Source organism: Anabas testudineus, chromosome 4, assembly GCF_900324465.2.
Source record: "Anabas testudineus chromosome 4, fAnaTes1.2, whole genome shotgun sequence".
Classification (NCBI taxonomy): domain Eukaryota; kingdom Metazoa; phylum Chordata; class Actinopteri; order Anabantiformes; family Anabantidae; genus Anabas; species Anabas testudineus.
Genome location: NC_046613.1, coordinates 18213614 through 18238764, shown reverse-complemented (window position 1 = coordinate 18238764; position 25151 = coordinate 18213614). Strand labels below are relative to the sequence as shown.

General features: G+C 40.0%; 1 protein-coding gene across 1 annotated transcript in view; it reads right to left on the bottom strand.

Moving 5' to 3' along the window:
- Positions 1 to 25151, bottom strand: part of nek7 (NIMA-related kinase 7) — a 59422-nt gene that overhangs the window by 6799 nt on the left and 27472 nt on the right. The window contains exons 5-8 of the mRNA XM_026344794.1: positions 21707 to 21817; positions 17487 to 17595; positions 15449 to 15556; positions 9036 to 9130 (exon numbers count right to left, since the gene is read on the bottom strand). Of these exons, the coding sequence (XP_026200579.1) occupies positions 9036 to 9130; positions 15449 to 15556; positions 17487 to 17595; positions 21707 to 21817 (423 nt within the window). The remainder of the gene's footprint in view (positions 1 to 9035; positions 9131 to 15448; positions 15557 to 17486; positions 17596 to 21706; positions 21818 to 25151) is intronic.

The window sequence follows — 25151 nt, the reverse complement described above, 5'->3', positions numbered from 1 at the left end:
ATACAGAATAAAGCAGGGTAGTGTGAATGTGCCACTTTCCACAATACCAGACACAAGAGAGACACACACCAATTTTGCACTTCTGTGTAAATAGGACCATTTGCATTTGTGTTCTAGGACAACCCCAGGTGATATCACAGCACTCTTTTACTAATAGCTGCCTCACTTTGAGTTATAGAAACAAACTAATTCGACAATGATGCATTGTGATACTGGTCAACTAGCTTCTTTATCAGCTCACATCTCAAATCACAAGAACTACTACAGGCAAAATTGCCTAGTTGAGATTGTCTCATTCTTTCATTTTGTTGCCTGTAGATATGAGTGTAACCCACTGACACTGTCCAAAAAGTGCCTAGCACATCACCAGCTTGTCTGTGGCGTCTTCATTTCACTCTTCACCAAATAATATGTCAGACATTGATGATGCAGAGACAGAAAAGTTCTTGTTCCCTACTGGGCCGATTTTGACAGAGTCTCTGTCACAGCTTCCAGTGGGAAGTCAAGATGATTGCAGCAGTCTCAGTGGGCGTTCTCTCTCTTCTGGACATAATTCACCATCGCTCAATCATCCACTCTCTTTTAATACTCTCACATTAATACACTACATTATCACACATGTGCATATGAACACCATGTTAAGATTATCTCCCCTTTTTTTTTTTTCCTCCTCGGCCGCCTCTTTCTCTCTATATAACAATTACTACTGAGGCCAGCAGAGCAGGCATTTGACAGTGAAGTGTGTGGAGATGTGTGTTCCTGTGTGACAACTATGGTGCAATTCAATTAGTAACAATGCCTCACATCTGTAAGATAACATTTAAAATTTTATTGTGAGTCTGATTAGGAGAAACATGGGCAAATGCACATACACAGTCCTAAGAAGTAACTCAGATGAAATCCTCACAGGGATAAAGCCAGTATTTCAGTCAATTTTAAGTAAAGCACTTACAAACAGATCTTCATAATTTCAATTACCCACTATTGCAGTGTACCACCAACATTTAATAATCTATAAGACTTAACAATAAGGCAATAGTTTGACACCTAATAACTCAAATGTTGCTATAATGCTATAAAACAACACTTTAATTAACCGAGGACAAGAAAAATGAGAATAATATTAAAAAATAAGTAGGATTTCAACTTGTCTAAACCCCCAGCAACTGAATCCCCTGCTAATTTACTATGAAGCATATCAGTCTAGTCTATCAGTCCAATGTGGCCAAAAAACTGATTTCATAGTTGACATCATTCACATTTACCACTAAGGTAAATGGATATCTTGGACTTTAATTTCAGAAACTAATCACTTTCCAACAAGCTCACTGAGAGTTCTATAAATGGAAGAACTAGGAAACCATGCCAGGTGGACTCAGAGAGACCAAGCACTGACTCAGACCTCTGCTGGCTTTCTTTCAGAAGGCTATCAGTCTGTTCGCTGTGCCCATGTCTACAAAAATTGCTGACATCTTGTACTTTCATTTCAGAAAAGTTGCTGTAAAAGTTAACTTCAATGTCTTGGAAAGGATCATGTGGGAAACCATTCTTGACTGTTTTATAACAAATATGCAGTATGCAAAGACACAGAGTACACCCTCTGGGGAAAATCTCTAAAATGAGATTACTGTCAAATCCTGACCATTTAATACATTTGTATTAGTTTTTAGACAAAAGCCAAGGAGGAAGAAGCCAATTAAATGGGAAAAACTGAAATGTTTTAGTAATTAAACTATAATGAAAGGTCCATCTTTAAGAGCCAACTGCAGCAAAAGTCAGTAAACCTTCATTAATTAGATTAGATTTGTTATTTTATTATTATTATTTTATATTTTATATGTCAGGCTTTATTTTTGATGACAGATTCAAGCCTCCTGGGGACAGATAATACCAGTCTTGCACAAATCTCTGGAGCGATAATCTGTCATTCATCACAGATGATTCTTTTCAGATGCTCTTTGCTGAAAGGGGTCTGTTTCTCTAAATTCAGCTTTAAATACTCCAGAGGTCTTTGATTCAAGTCAGGGGAAATTCTTGGCCTGGTCATGGTTCCCACTTATGTGATTTGTGTTTGGGATAATTGTTATGTTAGAAAAGTGATCTTGTTCCAAGTTTATTCAGAATGGGTTAACAAACTTGCATTCGTCTCACAAAAATCTCACCTTTCCTGCACCTTTTGTTTTAATGCAGATCCATATCAGAATACTCCCACCTCTGTTTTGGTTTGGCCTGATCAAAGAATATCCCGCCAATACTCATCAGGCTCGTTTCTCGTTCTTTGGCAGAGTTTAATCTTATCATTCTGTGTTGTTTTGTAAACAGATAATCCTTGTGTCAAGTCTGAAGCAATTATCTGAGTTTCTGAACGCAACATTGTGTAAATAATGAATTGTACATGACTTTTTTGTGAATTGTTCGAGGACAGACACTACATCTTGTGTTATTGACAGCACAGCACTTTCTATACCTCCTATCACAGGAGCAACTCAGTTTCATCTGATGTTAAGCTTTTCACTGATGCGCTTGTACCCTCTTCCTCTAATGAAGTCCTACAACCTGGTTCTTTACTCATGCAGATAATTCCTTTCCATGCTGTGCCATGTTGATTTAGACTAAATCCAGGTCAGAACTAAACCAAAAAAGGTATTGTAATCACAGGTTAATTTATAACCGTGTTTATGAAATTAGCATCAATATAAAATCACAAACGTCATAACCTTTGTTGCGGTGATCACGCATTTTGTTGCCTTTGCAAAATATTCATTTTTAATTGTACATAAAATTAAATGTGCTATAAGTGAGCTTAAAAATAACAATAAGTTTTCAGTTCAAGTTTTAATCATTTGACATTTTAGTGACATTGCAAACAAGTGTACTCAGTTTTGTTATATACTGTACATATAGCTTTTATTGCTGTATATGAGTTGATGTATAAGCACACTCTGTATGTTTGTTTTTTTGTGTGCAAGGGCTAGATAGTGTTCCCCAAAAACATAAATTTCTCAGTAAGTGTGAGAAAAACAGGCGGAGAGAGAAACAGACATGAGAAAAAGAAGAAAATCAACCCGCTACAGACACCAGGAGGCAAAGGGTTAAACAAGACCCCATCGTATTTTCATGCATCTTCTGGTTTTGACAGATGAAAAATGTCAACTGTCCTGTTTGTATTTGGGAGTTTTTGCACTATTCATCTGCTTCATTAGTGCCTGCTGCTCCTAGCCCCTGACAGCTGCCGGACCCCTGCTCTCAGCACATACACACAAGCATAAAGATGCATGCCCACACACACACATACACACACACCTTTTTTTTTTTTTTTTCGACACTGTGTCGTTGCATTGGGTTAGATGATTGACTCACTCTCTGACCTCTGAGGCCTCTGTGTGAGTGTGAGACTGTGTGTGTATGGTTCATTGATATTCGAAAGACATACAATGCACACGCATGCCTGCTGTCTGTCCAAAGGGTGTGAGCTGCTGGTGGCAGAGAACACACACACACACCCACACACACATGCTCCCCCCTTTGTTCCTCAGTTCTTCCTCAGCTGGCCAGGTTGTACTCTCCCCAGCCCAGGCATGTAAAGCCAGCATCTCTGTCTGTGTAAAAGGTCTGGACTGGGACTTCCAGTTTAATTAACACTGATTCCGCTCTCTCTCCAGCTTCTCTCCCTGTACGCCAATTAAAAAGAGCTGCAAAAGGCTTCCATCCTCTCTTTCCACACTCCCTTTATCCCCAGAGCCCTTACAGACTGGGACCTCAGGGGTTTTCATAAATTCTCACTTACTCATTCATAAACACATAAAATTATAGGCACATGCCACATCAAAATAAACACCTTAATGTTAACACACACAAACGAAAAATACTACACATCAAGTTCCGTCTCTCTTGCTTTCTCCCTCTCGCGCACACACCCACAGTACTGAAAAGTCAAGAAAGCATGCCTTTTTTATGTGCTCACTTGTCCTTTATGTGGTTTTATGATGATATATTAATCAAGGTAATAAGTCTTGGTGTGGGGACAGTCATTAAAAATATACTGTAGCTACACCCAGAGGACTGGGCTGAACCTTTGAGGAAAACTGACAGAAGTGTGTTTTTATGTCCTCATCTCTCTATAAACTAAGTATGAAAATTGAAAGTAAAATTAAAAGAAGACTTTGACATAACTCCTGCTTTCTTGCTAGTAGTTAAACATTAACCAAACTGCCTACCAGAATCTCTAAAGCTGATTAATGAACATCTTATATTGCATAAGTTTAACCTATACCAATCAACATAAAAAATATATAACCCGTGGTTGTATGGGGATCTTTTTTAACTTCATATTTCAGGAACAGATATAGGAGTAGTGAGTGTTTTCACATTTACCTCTGAGCAACAACGTAAAGTAGTCTCTACTTTAAATAGTCTGTTCTTGGGTTTTAAGACATGACCATGAAAGTGGATTATAAATTCTTTATCCAAACTTTAACAATGTGCAGGAAGGAGAGCATTGATAAATAGGACTAGGATTAGGGCTCATCAAATATATAGAATGGAAAAAGGTCTGAGATATTAGACACAAATGTTAAATAGATGTGGAACAGTGAAATACTGACATTGGGATGAGGAACAGGTATGTTAATGCATAAAAAAAAAACACACACATACAATATGAAAAGTTAAAGGATAACCAAGCTTTGTTTTGAAAAACATATGCTGTAGAGAGCTGGGCACAGGGGCAGACTAACACAGGCAAACACCAGCTGCTGAGAACCCAGCATTTTTGGGCCTCATAAAACCAACCGCAAAACAAGAAGGCAGTGAGAGGAATGAGCCAGGAGACATGAGACATGGGCACAGTCAGACGTATGGATGGCTGAGCTCCATACAGGAAGGAGACACATTCCAGTAAAGCTTTTCAACATATTTTCCTCTCCTAACCTTTATACCCAACACAGCAACCACAACACATCCATACAAGGAGGAGGCCAAGATTCAGAGCAAAGACTCCAAGATGTCTTTTTCTAAAATAAATAAATGAAGTACACACTGAGCAATCGTGTGAGAGTTAGTAATGCAAATATGAGACAGCGGAGAAGGCGTTCTCATTGACTGGCGCGTGACCAGACCCACTCCTTACCATCCTGGTCACCCTGGGAGACAACCCCAGCAACTGCTGCATCTTTTAGTTTACTATGGTGTACGGGGTTTGGGTGAGGGGGCACAGGGCAGGGTCAGTTGATGTAATGAAGTTGGACATAAGGAGAAAGGGATCAAACAGAATGGGAGATGAAGATAGACGCAGATACAATGACCAGGTATTGATGGACGGACCCTTTGGACCCTAACCCAACCCCCAGGCACAAGAATGAAAAATGCAGGCTTTCTCAAATGGAGCCGTTTCACACATAAGGAATCATACTCCCTTGGATACAAACACACATAGAGCACAATCCTCAACCCCTACTGCATGTTCAGCCTGAAATCAATGAGTACCAAAGGAATAAGGCGTGGATTTCTATGTGAATTTCTTATGCCTGAAGGTTAAGTGAGGAAAAGGGAGGCATATGGAGGGGAACATAGCAGAGGGGAGGAGAACAGAGCAAAGAGGAATGGAGAGTTTCTGAGAGAAAAAGGTAAGTTTCCTGACACAGAATGCACTGTGGAGCCCTCTTACCAAGAAGAGTGGAAAGCAAGGGTCTGGTCTACAAAGAGAATATGAATGGCGTGGTGAGCACTGTTCTGATAACAATAAGGTTGCAAAATCTTTATCTCCACAGGCTCCTTGCATGGCTCACCTTGACCTGATGGCTGCAGTTCCGTCTCTGCTCCTGTACCTACAGTACTTTCTCTCTGAACGAACATCCCCCCATCTTTCTCTTCACTCCAGCAATCTATAACCCTGCTCAACCTATTTGTTATTTTCCCTTCCCACTTCTCCCCATCTGCTCCTTCTATCTCTCCAAACTTGTATCTTCTCTTTCTTTTCATTTACTCTTTAGACTTGTACTGCCTATTCCCTTTTCCGTCTCTAGCCTCCTACAGTGGCAAAAAAACATGTGAACCTTTTACAAGTCCCTGTTTTTCTGCATTATTTGTCATAAAACATGATCTGATCTTCATCTAAGTCAAAAGTATTAACAAATACGATGTGCCTAAAACAATAACCCCCCAAAATTCATATCATTCATGTCTTATTGGGGAACAACTATAAAAACCTCATAGTGCTTGTGGAAAAAGTATGTTCCCTTGGAATTGATAACTGTGGATCAGACCTGTGCCTCCTTCAGTCCATTCTTCCTTGCAGGACTGCTTTGGCTCGGTTATATTCTTTGGACGTCTCGTCTCTCTTCAAGTCGTTCCATAGCATCTCCAGTGGGTTGAGGTCTGGGCTCCGACTTGGCCACTCCAAAAGGCAGATTTTGTTTTTCTGCGGCCATTCTGTTTTGGACTTGCTTTGTTGTTTTTGTGTCATTGTCCTGCAGCATCACCCAACTTCTACAAAGTTTCACCTGACGTAAAGGTATTCTCACATTATCCTGAAGAACTTTTTCCATACACTTAGCAATTCATCTTCCCTCAATCACTGCAAGCTGGCCAGGCCCTGATGCAGCAAAGCTGGCCCAAATCATGATGTTTTCTTCACCATACCTTCTGTTGGGATGATGTTTTCATGATGATATGCAGTGACCTTTTTACACCAGATTTAGTGCTGTGTGTTCTTTCCAAATAGTTCAATCTTAGTTTCATCAGTTCACAAAACATTTTGCAGATATTAGAGTAAATTTGCTCTTTGGCAAACTTCAGGCGTGCAGCAATGTTCTTCTTAGTAAGCAGCAGCTTCCTTTGTGGTGTCCTGCCATAGACACCCTGCTTGTTCAATGTTTTACGTAGACTCATGAACACAGATGTTAGTCAGTTCCAATAATGCCTTCAAATCTTTGGCCGTCTCTCAGGGTTGTTTCTTCACCTTATTGATGAGCGTTTGTTCTGCTCTTGGGGTCATTTGGCCACCAACGTCTTGGTAGAGTAGCCAAAGTCCCAAAGTGTCTCCATTTGTAGACTGTTTCTCAACTGTAGACTGGTGAATTTCTGAAGTCTTTGAAATCACTTTGTTACCCTTTTCCAGCTTTATGTAAATAATCAATCGATCATTCTTGATCGTAGAACCTCTGAAAGCTTCCTTTGGCAAGGCATGGCTCACATAAGCACATTCTGTCTTGGCAGAGCAAACTCAAAACGTTTGAGTGGTTTTTGTCAGTCTAAGTAGCTCTAGTCCACACCTACAAACTAATTTAACAACACTCCAGGTATGGTAGCACCTGACTCAAGTTAGCTTTTTTAAATCTTTATTCAGTTATTTTCTCATTATTCCAAGGGTTGACAAACTTTTTCCACTAGTATTATAAGGTTTTTATTGTTAACAAAGACATGAAAGATAAGATTTTTTGTGCAACCTCCCTTTTTGTGTAACCATAACCAGGCAGGTCTCCCTCTCTTTTTCCCCATATTTGCTCTTAAGCTCTTTCTTTCAGTTCCTCTATGGGAGAAAGGTATAAAAGATCAATACACTGTGCCCATCTCAAACTGTGAAATAATCAATGCTCATGCTGCCCATGTAGTACTGTGACAGTTTCAAACTGAGCAGCTTCCTTAACAAAATACTAATAACAAATCATGTTATGCATTGGATACCGTTTTCAACTAGAATCAAATCGGGGCCAAAGTTTGATGATTTTTGGAAGAATTCTAAAACAATAATCTCTCAAGCACTTTAATTGTATTAAAATAAGGTTGTCTGGTGGGCGCTTTTCATGTCATACCCTTGGTTCACATCTAAAATACAATGTATGGCATGTGATGTGTGAGTTTTTAACAGAACTTTTACAAAATGAAGACCTAACCAGACTTGGTGAAAACTACATTAAAGTCACCCTAACTAAATGAACGGTATCCAAATGACCTTAATTAAACAAAACAGTGCTGTGCATGTGTGGTTGCGCAATCATGATACCTCCAGAAACTATGCAGGAGAAATATAACCCAGCAATCTGCTTTTTATTAACAGTAAAAGTCAAATCTTCTGTGTAAACACACACATACAGTATAAACCAGCAGAAATAGAATGTGACCTACAGAACCCACTGCTCTCAGCCAACCACATCCGTGAATTACCGCAGTGCATTGTGGGGAACTAATTAGCATGAAGGACTGGTCTCTGAGCAACCATGACCTGCAAGCTGAGCTCCAACTTCTTCCTTGTGCTATCTCCACCGCTATGCCTGAGGCAGTGTAGAGAAGGTGCAGTCACTGGTGCGTTGAAATGCAGCCCAAGTGATCAGCAGCTCAGGGGAGTTTGGAGAAGGAGGGGGTGAAATGTGGGTGTTTCCTTGGCCGACAGTGTGTCTCAAAAATTGTGCCTGTCTTTGTGCATTCACTGCACGCGAAGGTCGGCAAGGTGAAAAATCAGATTGACTGCTATCATCCATGTCTATCATTGTTATGCTCCTCACTCTTTCCTCTTTGTTCCCTCTGCTATGTGCTCCTCCCGGGCTTGTCTCCACTCAGTGTGGTCTACAGCAGAGCCCTGTGGTGCTTTGCTCCTGACTAATCAAACTAGTCAGTGTCACTGGGCGGCCTTATCTAAAACACATGGCCATGTCAGTTCTCTTAACTCACCAGCTTTTCAATGTTTAGCAGGTTCCCAGGCTAAAGAACTTTAGCTGAGAGAGTCTTGAGGCTTCGGCTCAGTTAGACATCAGTGAAATAAGTGAGGAACAGGGGAATTACAGGTGAAGCCAAATGACAGATGATAATTGTATCATTAATTGAAATGTGTGCATAGTTTTATTTTGCATTTCTTGTGAGAGCAATGGGAAATATACTATCACCATGTGGGGAAGTATTTGTGTATATTTTCTTGCAGCCTTCTATTATATGTGGAATTGAGGATGGTTTGTTTGTGCGTACCCGAACCAACCTGTTCTCACGTCACTCCTACAGTCGACTGCAGGGTGACAGTATGTGCACAGATTCCAATAGTTTACCTCGTAGAGCAGGCATCCTAGCGACCAGATGTCAGATTTGAAGTTGTATCCATTTTCATGTATCCTCTCCGGTGACATGTAGTAAGGAGTACCCACTGGAACACAGAGGGAGGGAGGGGGAGGAGGAAGGGGACAGAAAAGGACAGAAGGAGAACGACAGAGGCAGAGAAGAACAGGACAAAGAGACAGTGAGTGTTAACATTTTGCATTGCAAACCCATGCTACACCTGGTTCATCAACAGCAATGACACAGCTCACACAGTACAGGAAAGCAGGTGAGGAATGGAGGTGTAGTTTCAAACTGTGACATACTCGGAAGACTGCATTTTAGCAAGAGTACAAAAAAAAACTAGAGCGCAACTTCAAAGTGTTTTGCTTCTGTTAATATAAACAGATTTAATAAGGTTAGCTATCATCATGTAAATCTGAGCAGTGCATGCAACTGTATAAGTCAACCAAAGTTGCATACATGTGTTTAGCAGACATACACAAAATATACATAAATCAGTTTTGATTACTGGGGTTTGGTAATGATTTGAAACAGTAGTCCGTGAATACGTCCAGGGAGCAGCGGTGGAGCCTTAAAAGTTCCCCTGTTTCTGGTTTTGGTTTTGAAACTCAAGAATCCCATACTGCCATGGAGACTGGCAGAGCTCCACAGAATCAGACCTTCACCCAAATAGACACAAAAAAGAAGCCGCAGCACAACGTCACATCCATAACACACTACGGGAACCTTTGGAGTTTGACTGGCCGCTTTTTTCCATTTGCTTTCTGTTTATTGTGATTTCCCATATAAAAGTCTATCAAGCAAATGGTTTACAGCAGTGGTTTTATATTAATCACATATGGTTAAAGGATGGAAATTTTACCATCCCTCTAACCTGCGCTGAGCAGCTCGCAGACTCTGCTCTTTCCGAATCCTCTCAAGCACGCATGTGAGTGGAAGATTTCCTGAAATATGAAGATGACAGCTACACAGGCTATGCTGAGCTACGGAGCAACCTCCATCAGTAGTATAGCTGCACATGACAATGTGTGGCTTATGCTTTAAATGTCAAATCAGCATCTTCTTGCATCCTCCTTGGGATCCAAATTGGTTATTAGCATGAAAACTGATATTACACTGGTCTGACTTGGATTCAATTTATTTAAACTAAATTAAGTATCATTATTTGATGAAACTGAACCTAATATGAACGTTTTTTTCACTTTTTAAAACTATAGTTGTTCAGTTATTTGAATCGTAGTGTGTCCAATGTTCCCTCTAAGCTAGAGGTGTCTAGTTGTGGAGAAGTTCTCAGGTCTTCAGGCCAACCAAACATGACACCAGCTTCGTTTGCTTCCTTCCGCTACAGTTGTTTTAGAAAATTAGCTTGCGGAAGAATTGGAATTAAATCTTAATTAATACTAGACACCACAGGCTAAGTAAAAAAAAAAAAAAGAAAAGCATTATGAATGCAATGTCATTCTTCACTCCTCTTCTTTTGTCAAGACAGAAAACCTAATTTTTAAACAGGATTTTTTTTTAAATACCCCAAACACAATCTTGCCTCTAACCTATATACAAAATGTCTGCTGAGAAAAGGGTGGATAGAGGAATGATGAAGAGATTTTTTTTATTGGGGGCATCTGGTAGTTGTTGAGTTTACAATACACACAAACTGTTGAAGTGAGCTGGGTAGGTGAGAACAGCTCTCAAGTGGGAAGAACTCAGGAGAAAAGTTGGCGTGCAGGAAAATGGTAGGAAAAAGCCATAACTGCACACTCAGTCACAGTACTCACACACAAACTCTCCAGAGTCGTTCTGCACATTAACAGGTCGGAGGAAACTCAAGTAATGTAATTGCAATTAATAAAACTATTACAGAGGGGACTATTATATTTGAAGTCTAAGGGAACTGAAATGAAAGCTAGCACTTTTAATTTTGCTGCAGATCTAATTGGGTTGAGAAACGCACTTTTATCTTAAATGTGCCGTTTTGAATAATGAAGTGTTACCTGTCATTCTAAAAATAATCAGCATCTGCACAGGCAACGAAGAAGCATGAGAGCAAGTGGAAGAATAAACAGGGGACTGGGGATTGCCGTTTTAATTGGTCATCAGGTTGGTATTGTGGTTTATGTGTGTGTGGGTGCGTGTGTGTGAGCTGTGAGGTCTCATGGTGCAGTCTGAACAAGCTCCCTGAACATTCATTATTAGTTGATTAAAAAGAATCAGCCTCTCTTATGCTAATAGTTGCATAAAAAAAGCAGCAGCTCTGGGCTCAGGCTCCTTCAGCATGCTAAATTAAGGGCACATTACTTATTCATGCAAATAAATTGAAAGTCATGTTGGGATTGATTTCCATTATTGTGAATGGCTATGACAACACTGTATTCTCTGTGTAACAGGGTAAGCGTTGCTGTATAGGAAGTGAGATGCCATCTAGTATAAAGAACCCCACACTTCTAAACCCCTGTTGAACACGCAGTAAAAAGAACCAAAAACTGGCGTCACTTTAAATACAAATATTGATTTGATTGCACAGACATGCTGCAATTTTTCCATTAACACTTTAAAACTAGAGCTTCAACAGGACCATTTGTGAAGCAAAAACAGTGAAGCATTTCATAGGGATTCTGCTGGAATTTCAATTGATTTGATTTTCTCACTCAGACAGGGGCCAGCGGTTTGAAAACCTTTACTCTATAATGTTTTTACGAAACATAAGACAGCAGCCCTGTCACAATGGACCTCATCTCATAGAGTCCACTACATTTCCATTTTGTTTATGTTAGTTTTCTTTACTATATGTCCTGCTGAGCTCTCACCTCCTATTTGGCTCCCTGCCTACCCCTCTCTGTTTCACAACTTACTTGCCTTTAAAAAAAAAGTCTTTATATACACATGTTGAAACTGTCATTTCCAACATCAGCCTCTGCAAAGTCATTCTGCTTCCATCTTGTTCTCCCTCCTCCTCCTCCTCTCTCTTTTTCTTTCCCTTGGTACTCATCGTTAACACATTTCTCATTACAGGTGTTAATTGCAGGTACATTATACTACTACTTATAACTGCCAATTGGCTAGTCTCTCATTCCTCTAATAACTGCATCAACTTTCCTGTTACTACCTTTTAATGTTTATGCCTCTAACCTAGGTAAGTCTTGCCATAACCGTACACACCCGTCCTCAGGGCTGTAAAAAAAAAGGAGGGTTGTGGGTGTCTTTTACATGCTTGACTGTGTTTTTGTCAGTCTTATGTCCTAGAGTGCGGCTGTAGATGTGTGACTGAGTGTGTGTGAGAGATGGTGTGTTTGCATGTATGCCGTAAATCCATGTGAATGATTATCTGCTTTTGCATGCATGCATGCATGCATCCGAGCTCCTATGAATGTGCATAAGCATCTCAACATACATATCTATAGGAGAGTTTGTGTGTTCGTGTGTGTGGTAAAGTGAGTAACACGAAAAAAAAAAAACCTGTGTGTGCATGTGTGCCTGTGTGTATGTATGAGTGTGTAAGACTGCAGAATGCTGAGCGGCTGAGTTGAAAGCCTGGGAACTGACAGGCTGTATGCCTGGACCTCCATCTCAGCTCCACCACCCTGCTCTACTGTTCAGCTGGGTGGCTGGGCTCATTACAGACCCACGCTGGCACACGATTACACACGCACGCGCACACACACAGCTATTCCTCACGTTCTTTTTTTTTTTCTATCCCTCTCTCGCTCTTGCTCTCTTTTTTCTCCTCCATTTTTCCTGTCACATTGTCATATTCTCTCCTCTTACACTGCTCTTCTTAACTTTTTCTTTCACTGCTTTCTTTTTTTGTCCTCTTTTTTTCTTTCACTCTGTCACACTCTTCTCTTGCACCCAGCACATTCTACCTTTCTTTTTCTGTTTTTGTCACCCGTTCTTCTATTTCTTATGCTTCTTTCTTTTTCTGACATATTGCTTTCTCCTCTCGCTCTTCACTCTCTCTTACTCTGTGCGCTGTCTTCCATTCTCCAACTCTAGTTTCCTCACATCACCTCTCTTGCTCTCTCTCGCTTACTTTCTTCTTTATCTCTGACTAAAAGTCCAGGCACAAGAGGGAGGGACAGAGAGAACGAGAAGTTATATAGTGAAACAGCAGCAGGACAGGACAGTGACACAGAAAGACAGACAGGAAATCAGCTATTTGAAACAAACAAGAAATGTTATGGGGAAAGCCAGGGGCAAAGGGTGCCTGAATGACATGCTCTAAATCCCTTCTGTCCACAGGTGATGTTAACCTGGGGATCTGATTTTGCAGTACAACACCATCTAGTAAATACATTCTAATTGTACATATAATTAAAATATCCTTCAAACAACAGACTGTGACAATGAGACATATAGAATATATTTTTTTTTAATCTATGAAATGGATCTATAAAACATGCTTAGGTTTGCTGAGTTAATGTTATGATCTCAAGGCCAAATCAAAGTTTTGTAAAAATAAAATACACCTGACAGCTGCCGACCTACACTGCGATCTGTGCAGATTAACAAAGCAGGTTTGATTTCTCCAGATTATTGTCAAGAGTATTCTAGTTGACCCCTCTACTTGTGGGGCTGCCTATCCTCTGTCAGCCTAAAGAGGGTGCTATGAACTCAATGTTTAATGAGCAATCACAGACGTTTTCACCCCACTCTGCTGGCACTGCAGGCTGCTTAGCTGATGGAGCTTCTGTTGAGTTGATCAGGCGATTCACACTTTCTCAAAAGGCTGGGCTGCTGCTGTACAGGGGCTGAGAATAGCACACTGTTTCTGGTAATAACAGTTTGACATAAGGAAGCGAGATAGTGTGAATGACAGTGTTTATATTTGTCGATGGAATACATTTTTCTATGAAGCAGCTGAAGCTGCAGAGGGGATGTAAGCATTTTAGCACCTGGATGTACTGCACCTCAATAGGTCAAGTAAAAACCAGTGCAACTGCCTCTAGTACAATGATCTGACCACACTTAATACTGGACAGTCAACTGCTTAGCACATTACTACTGACATGAAGTAACTAACCTGAACACTATTTATTTAACTATTCAATTAATACAAAAATAATCCTTTGTTTTTTGTATTATCATGTTGCTTAGGTAGTTTATCCAAAACAAAAAATAACTTGTTAGAGTTATCAGAAAGTTTAGATTTTTCTTTAATTAGTGACCATTAAGACATTTTATGATTTGTGTTCACTTTGTTCTCAATAATTCTACTGCTCATATTTTGTTACAGTAGTCAGTGAACTGATTGAAGAAATCACAATAAAAAATACAGTAAATAAAAATGCTTTTGTGGTGGATTTTTTTCTCTGATTCTGTCACAGTCTTCACAAGACATGCTTGTGGTTTAAAACTGTGCCATATCGTAATATGTTGGCTTGAATAGTCACTTCCCTATCTGATCACAAATCACTGAAGCACAAAGGGCAGAACGCATTAGTCTCTCACACCATGCATTTGATTATTCATGTAAAGGTTTTATTGTTTTTATTTACTGTTTTAGTTTCTGAATTTCAGTTCATAACATAACATCCATTCAGTTTTGAATTTGCACAGTTGTGCATGTTAGAATAATCAACAGAAAGGTGCCTGAGCAATGACACCTTAACAGTACACCACAGTGACAAAGGCTAATCAGACCAGACTGTTAACAAATTGTTAATAAGGTGCATTAGAACACCTCTGAAGTAAGGAGTGTTTGTTTTAACCCCTATATTTTCTGGAAAGGGAGGCTGGGTACAGGTTGTCACTGACAGGACAAAGTATAGAATGTATATGTCTATTACATCAAGAATTATGGAGTGTTACTTTGCTCTTCCATTAAATTTAAAGCCTTGTAGATAATTTACATTTACAGCACAAAGCCCACAGTCATTAAATACCCTATGTTGAATGAATGCATTAATGCATGTGGTATAATTCTGTTTGCCAGTTCGTAGGATCTCAGATAACTCTTATTTTTTGTATTTTATTCTAAAATAAGCAAAACAGACAAGTCTGAATTATGGATTAGAATTCTTAATAACTTCTTTGAATGGAAAAAAAAATTGCGTTGTATGATTTTTTTCCAATGAGCAACCAACACACCAATCAATGCCAACAAAAACCCTAATTGTAAAGTTGGCTGGCTTGTTTTATGGCACACAGTCACAATCAGAGCTGTGTACCGACCGCCTCTGCCCACTCTTCATCTATGTTAAGGTTAAAGTTCAAGGCAACGGGAAGTGGTTAAGTGGTCTATGAAGGGGCTGGGCACAACGCTGGCCAGGCAGCAGGACCACATGACACATGGCTCTGGGCTCACTATGCCTAATGAAACACATCCAACATTGTGCGTGTGAGTGTGTGTGCGCATTTGTGTGTTTAAGTGTGTATATCCACATATGTATAGACTGTTGTAAATTACCTAATGAGTGAGCAGCAGTTGTTTTGGAGCTGAAGAATCTTCCCAGTCCCAAGTCTCCTAGTTTTACTACTCCCGTGGCTGTGATGAATACATTGGCTGGTTTGATATCTAGAGTAGAGCAGAGGAAAAAAGAGAAGGAGAGGACAGGGTTCATTTGCTTCATGTAAACCAGACTCACTGTTTAAATACCCAACATACATTTTAAAAGTTAGTAAATCTGTAGTATTTGTATACAATGAGAAAACTGCATGTCCTTGAGGATACATGTTGGTCTGCATTTTAGGCATAAAGCGTATTATTAAAAATGTAATTTACATTAACGTCTGCGTAAGCCCAACGTTTCTGTTGAAGTACTGTTAATTTGATCCGCATCAGCCTTTGAAATTTACTGCTCCCATATAATTTTAAGCAGCTTTTGAATAGGCAGTCTCTTCTAAGTGGTCGTTAAAGCCCAGAGCTCAGGGTTCATTAGTGTCCATGTGCCCTAATCAGAATCAATCTAACGGAAGTCCATCATCTGTAGCTGTGTGTGACTGCAGCAGCCTATGTAATCCAGGACTTTACTTGACTGAACCCTATTGAAAGCATGTGGGCCCATAAACACTGTGTTCTTTAGTCTTTGTGTTGTTTAACACCTTCAGTCATATGCAGGAAGGTTTGAGTAACCTAATAAACTAAAGAAAATCCACCTTGAAACACAGTCTATTATTATTATCATTATCATCATCATCATCATCATCATTATTATTATTATTATTATTATTATTATTATTATTATTATTATTATTATTATCATTATTATTATGTTTTTTAGTCTTTAAAGACTTAATACAATGGTTTAACTCCTTTACCTAAATATGATTAAAGCTGAAAATATTTTGCCCATATGCTGCAATAATTTCTCACATTTTGGTCAAGTAATGTTTTTCAAGTGTTTCACTGCCATTGGGAGAAACTGAATTCTGGCGGTTGGTTATATTCTGAGACGTTTGCATATGTATTGTTATACTTATTTACTTATTGTTATACTCAATAAACACATGTCCACTAGGGGCAGAGTTGCCTTTAGCAAACCACAATTTACTAAAGAGAGAATAAATTCAGAAAAGGAAATTAACCTTAGCCTGGTGTAAACAAATCACTACATGCAATAACTGTTAAGCAAATTTGGATTTAACACTGGAGAGGAAGAGAACAAGATAGTAATCTATATAAAATCTGAACTTAGTTACCTATATTTGTATACTTCTCTACTTCCTGTTTTCTTTCTGTTTTGTCCCCCCCCCTCCCAAGGTTATGAACCCATCACCTTATTCAGCGTGCAGTTGCGATTTGGGAGAAGAATAACTCCACCTTAAGATTTATTAGTCTCCTCGTTAAGTCCAAGCATTTAGTAGACAGTGGGATCAGTCCCATGGGTCATTGGATGGTTCATTTGAAGTCTTATTACCCCCTGCTGAGTGCGGGCTTATGCATATCTTATCTACTGTAAGTGCACCCAGTCAGTATCAACAATGCATGATAATTTTGCAGCTGACGCAGGATAGCATTCTACCCCTTAACATTTATGTCTTTTTGAATGTTAGCCCTGCTAAGAGAGAGAGTCCAATAAAGTTCTACTCTAGCCAAATGTTTTGAGACTTATGAAGCTCTATGTGCTTTATTCAAATAAAGAAAATGAACCACTGTTTTATGTTACAGCCTTTAATTTTATTGATTTTATTTTTATTAAATCTAGCTTTTGTAATGTCTGAATTTCCCCCACACAGATCAATAAATTGTTATCTTTTCTTGTTAAGTGAAGAGACACATGAGTAATATAAAATGTATAATAAAATGTATTTGCAGCCCTACATTAGTACTGTAAAACATTTTTCAAAACTGTCATGGTGGCTCAATTTATATGCACAAACTGGTCCAGATTTAAGAGACTGTATAGAGACCCTTACTGTATAATCAACAAATAAGCCCATTTCCTCTTTGTATTAATATGTGTGCAAGTGTGTGATTGTGTATGGTGTGTGTGCATTAACACTACCTCTGTGCATGACTCTCCGGGAGTGCATATGTTCCAGCGCACTGCAGAGTTGGACAAAATACTTCCACACTGTTCTCTCTGGGATAAGCCTTCTCTGCTTCTTAAAGTGCTGAAAATGCAAGCAAGCAAGCAAACAAACACAAACACACAAACAAACACACACACACAAAATCAGTAAATCAAAGTACTGTAGGACTGGCATACCTGAAAGAATGAACAAAAAATATTTTATAAGGAAAAGATCCTGTGTGGCATGGAAAGACATTTTAAGCTGGTAGCAAAGTGTTTATGTCTGTTTGTATTTATGCAGCATCCACCCCGAGCTTCAGTCCTCAACTACGTGACTCCATACTTAATGCAACCCAGACCACTCTCCCCTCAGTCTGTCCCTTCCCTAACCAAGTTGTGTCTCATTTTCTCTGTAGCCTACAATGGAAAGCACATGCATTCTCAAGACTGAAGAGAAGAAATCTGTGGTTCCAAAAGCCTCCCATCTGGCACACAGCTTTCAGTGGCACAGTGGTTCCAGTTGTTTTTCAGTTTATTTATTTATTCATTTTGGAAGGCTGAGACTCTGGTCCCTCTCCAGAGAAGCCACAGTGATGACAGTGCTTAAACTTAAACATAATGGCTTATTGATCCACAATAACTAAAAACCAATAACCGATGATAGGAACTCCTCCTCAAATAGCACTGTGCAAATGAGGAAGATGTAAAAAGTATGGCTACCAGCAGAATTTTATGGGATGTCCACATGGCTCCACTTGCAGGAAAGAAAAGGCTGGACTTACTGTAAGTCCCACACATGTCAATTTAATTTTAAGCATTTATTCATCATTTTAGGCATTTAAACAAAGACTGGTCACAAACATGCTCTCACCACAACGACTGAGATAAATCTATCAGATATTTGCTAAGCAACACGACAACTTCCAACCTCAAATATGATTTGAAGGAATCAAGTATCAAATTGGCATTTACTAGATACAGAATAGAAATACAACTAATACTGCTCCAGCTCACAGTGAGTATCAGAAATTCTACATTTCAACCATGCTTACTATCATTAATGTCTTTTGCAATAAAGTAGGTTATTGCTTTTCTGATGTCACCTTTTTTTTTTGTTGTTGCAAGGCGTGATGCTGAAAAAAGTGGACTCCGTCAGAATAACTTTATTAATTTCCCTAACGCTGTCCCTCAGAATTTCTTCATTTTCTTAATTTTCTCCTTTATCCCTCTCTCACTCCTGATGTACTAGTCTGCATGGCTGTAATAGCACAAACATCATGTGTCCATCCATCAACTTGCCAATTTCGGTGTTACTCCTATTCTCTGTGCTGTGTGGGTCAACCTAAGCTAATGTGGCTATCACTCTATTTAGTCACATGGTTGGTTCGGAACAGCCACGGATATTCGCGTTATCATTGTTTTTTGTGTTGTCTGTCATCAAACATGATGCATTGAGTCCTATCAACATTTTATCAACTATGTCTAAAAGTTGAATCAAGGAATAATTGTTTCGAGATAATTACCATTTTATTACCCAGCTCTAGTTCCAATCTATCCTAACACTCTCCAATCTGTTCTTTTCACAGTTAGCACAGAAAGATTAAAAAAATATATATCTTGTCTATCCATAGTGAGGTCATATGTCAAGGAGACTGCAGGCCTACTAAGCAATGTGAGACAGACGAGAGAGAGAATGAGAGAAAAAAATGAAGATAGATGGGTTGAATAACGAAAAAATGTAAGGAAGTAAAGGAAAGGACATAAGTGATGAAGGAAGGAAGGTGTGAGAAAAACAGAGGGAGGGATAGACCTTGGCCTACATCCAAACAAAGCCTCAGTGAGGAGCCATTCTTCCCTTGCCCTCCCATTTCCATATCAGAGGATTGTTTGATGTCAATGTCGGAGCACATAGACACCCACCAACACCACCACCCTCTTCTCCACGCCTTTAACAGCAAACAGTGCACATGCAATATTCTGTAAGTGCATGCAAATCATGATTTCATTTGAATTCTGAGATGGTCAAAGAGAGAGAGAGAGAGAGAGCAAGTCATAGAGAATGGGTGAAGGAGAGAAAAAGGAGGAGAGAGCATTATGGAGGACGATAAATCAAAAAGAATAAAAAATGTCAAATTTATGCATTGGGGGTGTTCTGTTTTACATATGGCATACTGTACGAATGTGTTTACTTCACACTACAGCCCAAGGAGTGGGGCTTAAGCCCTGGCACGCACCTCTGGACTGCCACTGTTATATTAGAAAAACAAATTATTTAAAACGACACAGGAGACAAATGGTGCAGAGGAGAGGTGTATACTTGTATGTGTGAGTTTGTGTTGTCAGCAGCCATAAGGAGATGACAGTCTGAAGGCTCCCAGCATCGTTGGTAGCTTAGCTAAGATAGCAGTGTCGCTCAGTGGTTTGTTGTCTTACCTCTCCTGGCTGCCATGTTCCATCTTTGTAAAGTGCATCTTTTTGCGTATGTGCGTGTCTGCACATTGTTTGCTGACACAGTATACCATACTATATGTGCAAGTGCAAGTGTGTGTCTGTACTAGATCACTGTGTGTGTGTGCCGAGCCTGCCATGTTCACTCTCTTGTACCGCTAATCTTCGCCTCTCCTAATTTGCTGTATTGAATTGTGCGGATGTGGAGCTGCTGAATATGACTGCAAACAGCTTGTCGAGCTGTGCTGATACAACACTGCAGCATCATTTATGCATGGGAGAAGACCAGGCTTTTTTACATGCACACCATTAATTTGCTGTACTGGCAGGGTTTTATAATAACTGGGGGTTTGGTCTAACTCAAAGACGAATAACAGAGTGAGCCTGGGATGTAACTGCTACCACTTTTGGACAACCCTGTTTTATCTTCTGCTTAAATTTAAACAACAATATCGCTGCACTAAAAAGCAAAGACTGAGGTTTAAGACATGGTCAACTGCATGTGGTTCAAAACCACACATGATGTAGGTGAGAAAAGAAGAAACAGTAACACCTCAATGATCCCATAATCCTTCATTAAATATTACCACAAATTACAGCTTTTGCATGTACCTCAGCTCGAGATCTAATTATATCATATATCTAAGTATATGGACACTTTAAGACTGAAATCAAATAAGTTAACTTGAGTATCTATTCACATACCCCCAGCTGACTATTAATCATAGCTTTATTTCTGATAATTTCCCTTTCGAAATTAAAGCCTATGTCAGCACACAGGGTGCAACAGACCTTTTATTGGTTGGTTTTTGGTTTCAGTGTGGAATGGGTGATTCAGACTGACTCAGTGTCCAGGTTGTCAAATTCCCGTAACAACCACAAACCACAGACCTCCTGCCACCATTCCTTCAGTTATAAAAGGCCACGTCAGCAGTTTTTAGCTTCTGCACAGGCATCCTTTTGACACCAAATGTGAAGTTTGATATTGGGCCATCTAATATTTTTGTTAGACATTGTCCAAGGGCTGGTCATGTATTGAATTCAGTTACAGTATTTATCTCTTCAACATTGTATTGAAGTACTTTAAACTGAATGGACTATTGTCCATCCAGAACATGGATTTTTCATCTCTTTTGGCACAGGTACATTCCAAGATGGCATACCAGCATTAATTCACGGATAGAAATTGTGAAAGAGGGGTTCAGGCAGCATTAGACATTTATGCAGTGGTCCAATCTGATCCCTTGGTGTTGCAGGCAGCTTAACGTTCATCACGTCATTTCCAGATTTGTTTACACCTGTCATATGCTTGGTGTGAATCTGCTCTTATCTATAAAGAGAATGGGGCATCAATGGCAGACATGTCATTTCTGGTGTTCTCTGGCAAATGCCAATCTAGCTGCACAGTGCTGGGCTGTGAGCATAGGTCATACTAGAGGATGTCTGTCCCTCAGCCTGTGCCCGTGGAGTCTGTTTCTGACAGTTTGGTCTGAAACATGCACACCAGTAGCTGGAGGTCTTTTTGTGAGGCTCTCACAGTGCTCCAACTGTTCCTCTTGGACGAGGGAGCAGATTTCAGTTTAACTGACTTTACTATGATTGATACTTTTTTAGCAGTGTATAATTGTTTTCTTTTTTATGCATGCCAATTGAATGATTGAGTATTACTCAAAGGATTTTATGACCACATAAAAAAAAACTCAACTGCTTTTTCATTTGCCTGCATGTGAGCTAATGGGTGACCGTTCCTTTGGGTTTCTTACCTTGATCATTTGTGAGAGATCCCCAGCATCCGCCAACTCCAGTACTATGTTGAGCTCATTGTCCTCAATAAAAGATGCATGGTATTTTATCACATTGGGGTGGTTCAATTGCTGTGGGAGAAAAAAAAAACACATCATGGACAAAGAAAGAAAAAGTAAAGAAAAGAATTGTTGGTGACACTTGTCACATTGAGAGTGTGCTTGGTCACACTACCTATTCTGAGACTGAAAATCTTTCTTTGTAGAAGCTACAGTCAGCAGCATCTTCTTTTTAAAATTGTCAATCAAAACAAACCTATCAGCTGATGAATAGCAGAGGTTTATGTCATGAGTTGTGCAATACACTGTACTTTCACCACCAATTAAAGCAAAACAGTTGAGTCCATATTTGGAATTCGCATTTGGTAAGTGTGGACCTAATGAGACGGTTTTGTCCTCAAGTGTGACAAAGCTGGGTGACATGTCACAACAACCCCTCTGTCTGTGATGACAGCAACCCATGTGTGAGACACACACACACGCGCACACGCCTGACAAGCTGACATGGCTGGCAGTCAGAAAAACAAGCATCCCAGGCTTATCTCTGGCTGAGATTCCTTTCTGTTGGTTGGTCAATAAGGCAGGAACAGCATTCCCTGTAGTAAACAAAAAGTCTCCATCCATCCAGAGCAAGAGAAAAGGGGGAGGGACAGAGGGAGACAGGAAGCAGGGGAGGCGCAATGAAGGGAAAAAAAACAAATGACAGTGACACAGAAAAGCAAAAGGAATGATGGAGACAGGGCGGGGTGAAGAGGTAGTAAAAGAGAACAAAGGTGAGGAAGAAAAAAAAAAGAGCCGAAAAGGCGCAAGGTGAGCTGAGTTGGAGAAAGGGATGATATGTGGAGAGCTGGAGACATGGAGCTATGTGGCATGGTGATGTCAAAGAGGGGGGTTCGTGATGCGAGCAGACGGAGCGGTGTGACACGCGTCCTCCACTCGGTTCTGCTCTGCTTTCTCTGCTGTGATTAAAGAAATGTTCATGCTCTGAATGATGCCGAGAAGAGGGGAAAGGAGCGTACAGTAGAGTACACCACGCTACACTACACTCTCCACTCCATCTCTGCATCCCTCCGCAATTCTCTTCCTTATTCGTTCTCCCTTTCTCTTCCTCATGTCTCCATCTTTCTTTCTCCCTCCCTTGTCCTCTTTTGCCAGATGTAGTTTTGGCTCAGAGTGGCAGTTCCGCACGGCTCCACACTGTAGCACAGCCAGGCAGTGATGACAAGCCCCCCCAAAACCCCTCCCCAACCCACTGCTATTCCACTACTTGAACCTCAGGCGGATGTTACAGAGAAATGAAGAGATGTGTTCACATGCAGATGTTTATGTAAATGATAGATAGAAGCCTAGTGTAATTCAACAAGCGTTCATTGGTAAATATGACATAGAGTCTTGCATGATTATGTAATTACACACACTGGCTGAGACTCACCGGTGTGTGTAATTACTTAATCATGCAAGACTCTATGTGATATATTTGGCGAGCTGGTGATGTGCCTCAAAGAAGAACAAGATACTGACTAATGCAATCTGATGGCACAGAATTAACCACAATAATAAATTAGGTTATAGTGTATTTAGAAATTGAATTACATGCTCACAGGAAAGCAGCTGGTAGGAATATGAAGAACAATGACAGAAAAGATCCTGTTACATTCTACTGTACTTCAGCTGAGGACAATGAAGTAAAAACTGCTTCTGATGTCGATCATAAGCTAAAATTTCTGCCTTGTGTTGCACAACATATTTATATTTTTCAATTCACTGAATAGGAAAATGAGCAGTCACGCAGCTTTGAGTTGTCGGTCCATTGGAAGAGAAACTAAATACATACTAAACTTGCAATAGAAATATAATTTCTCTAAAGATGAAAGTGAAATGTGTTTGTATCAGGTTAGATGAGGCTGACTGCTGTTGGTTTTCTGTCTTGTTCATAAACCACTGGTATAATCTAATCAGCTGTAGAACTTACACACACACACATGCACACAAAACATAGTTTTACATAAACAGATACTATGACACACAAAACACAGAGCTGCAATCACACAGACAGCATTACAGCTCTGCACTGCTGATTAGGGCAGATCATTAATCCTCAAAATACAATCTGGGCTTGATAGTAACCACAAGGAAAAGGAATACACAGCTGTGAGATTTCTGCAATGGTAAAACTAGCAGATTGGTAGGGAGCAGGCAACCACCATTCCTATCAACAAGGATTTAGACAAAAAGCCTGAGTGAGGAGTGAGATTCTCAAGTTGAAATCATCATGCCAGAACAGGAAAATACAGATGAATGAGCAGACACAAACATAGACAGACAAACAAACAAAGAGGCAGACTGTTGAAAGGCCATAACTGAGTATGTCTGTGTGTGTACACATGCCGCTGTGTGACCACACGCAAGTATGTGTGTCATTCCAGTCGGTCTATGCCAGTGTGCCTCTCATTATTCTGATTTGGCTGTGTCTCCTGTTGGCCTGTCTAGTGAGGGATAAGGCAGAAGAACTGTCTCTCTCTCATATGCAGCCCTTTATTATCAGGCTGGCTGGGCAGCGTAGGGCTAGACATAACTTCCATGTTCACTAGCAATCAGCTTACAAAAAGCTCTGAGTGGGGGAGACCAGGTAAGGAGTCAGAAAGGAGGAAGGATGGATGGAAGGACACAGCAACTGGGAAAATAAGGTATAGACAAAAAGACACAAAGAATATATGTAGAAAGAGGATTCATAAAGTCAGGGGGAAAATTAAGGAAAGTGAGAAATGCATAAAGAAAAAGAGTAAGACATTTAACCCTACCCTGGTCGCTCTTAGGGAGGTCAGAAATATTCTGATGAATCCGTGCCATCAAGTCAATGATCTGCTACTCAGATTACATCTCTCTATATGGTCTCGCCTGCATCTGAGTATCGTTTTCTGTGATTGGCCCAAAGAGCCCCAGGAGCTTCACATATTTGAGTGGCACAAACTAATTGGTTTTGTTTTCTTGTTCTCCCTAATGTGTGTGAGTGAGTGTGCGTATGTGCACAAACTGCCTGGAGTGCACACACGCACTAAAAGGCTGCATATATGGAGAAAAACACCAGAGATGCATGAATACACACACACACGCACACACACACACAACCAAACCACACATCTTTGACACAAATCTACAATTTTGCAGACAGGGGAAACATTTAAGCTGTCATTACATTGTTCATTAGTATTTGAGTGTAAGCTGGCTGACACGGTTAAGGTGGTTTGATATATGAAACCTCTTCATTGGTGAAGAAAAGTGAAGCAAAAATGAAGAAAGGGAGGAGGTAAAGCATCAAGAGCCACATGGGGAAGGATGCAAAATTTCCATGCTGATCCACTGCTGCCTGGTTCTAAACATCACAAAAACATGAAAAACAATATTT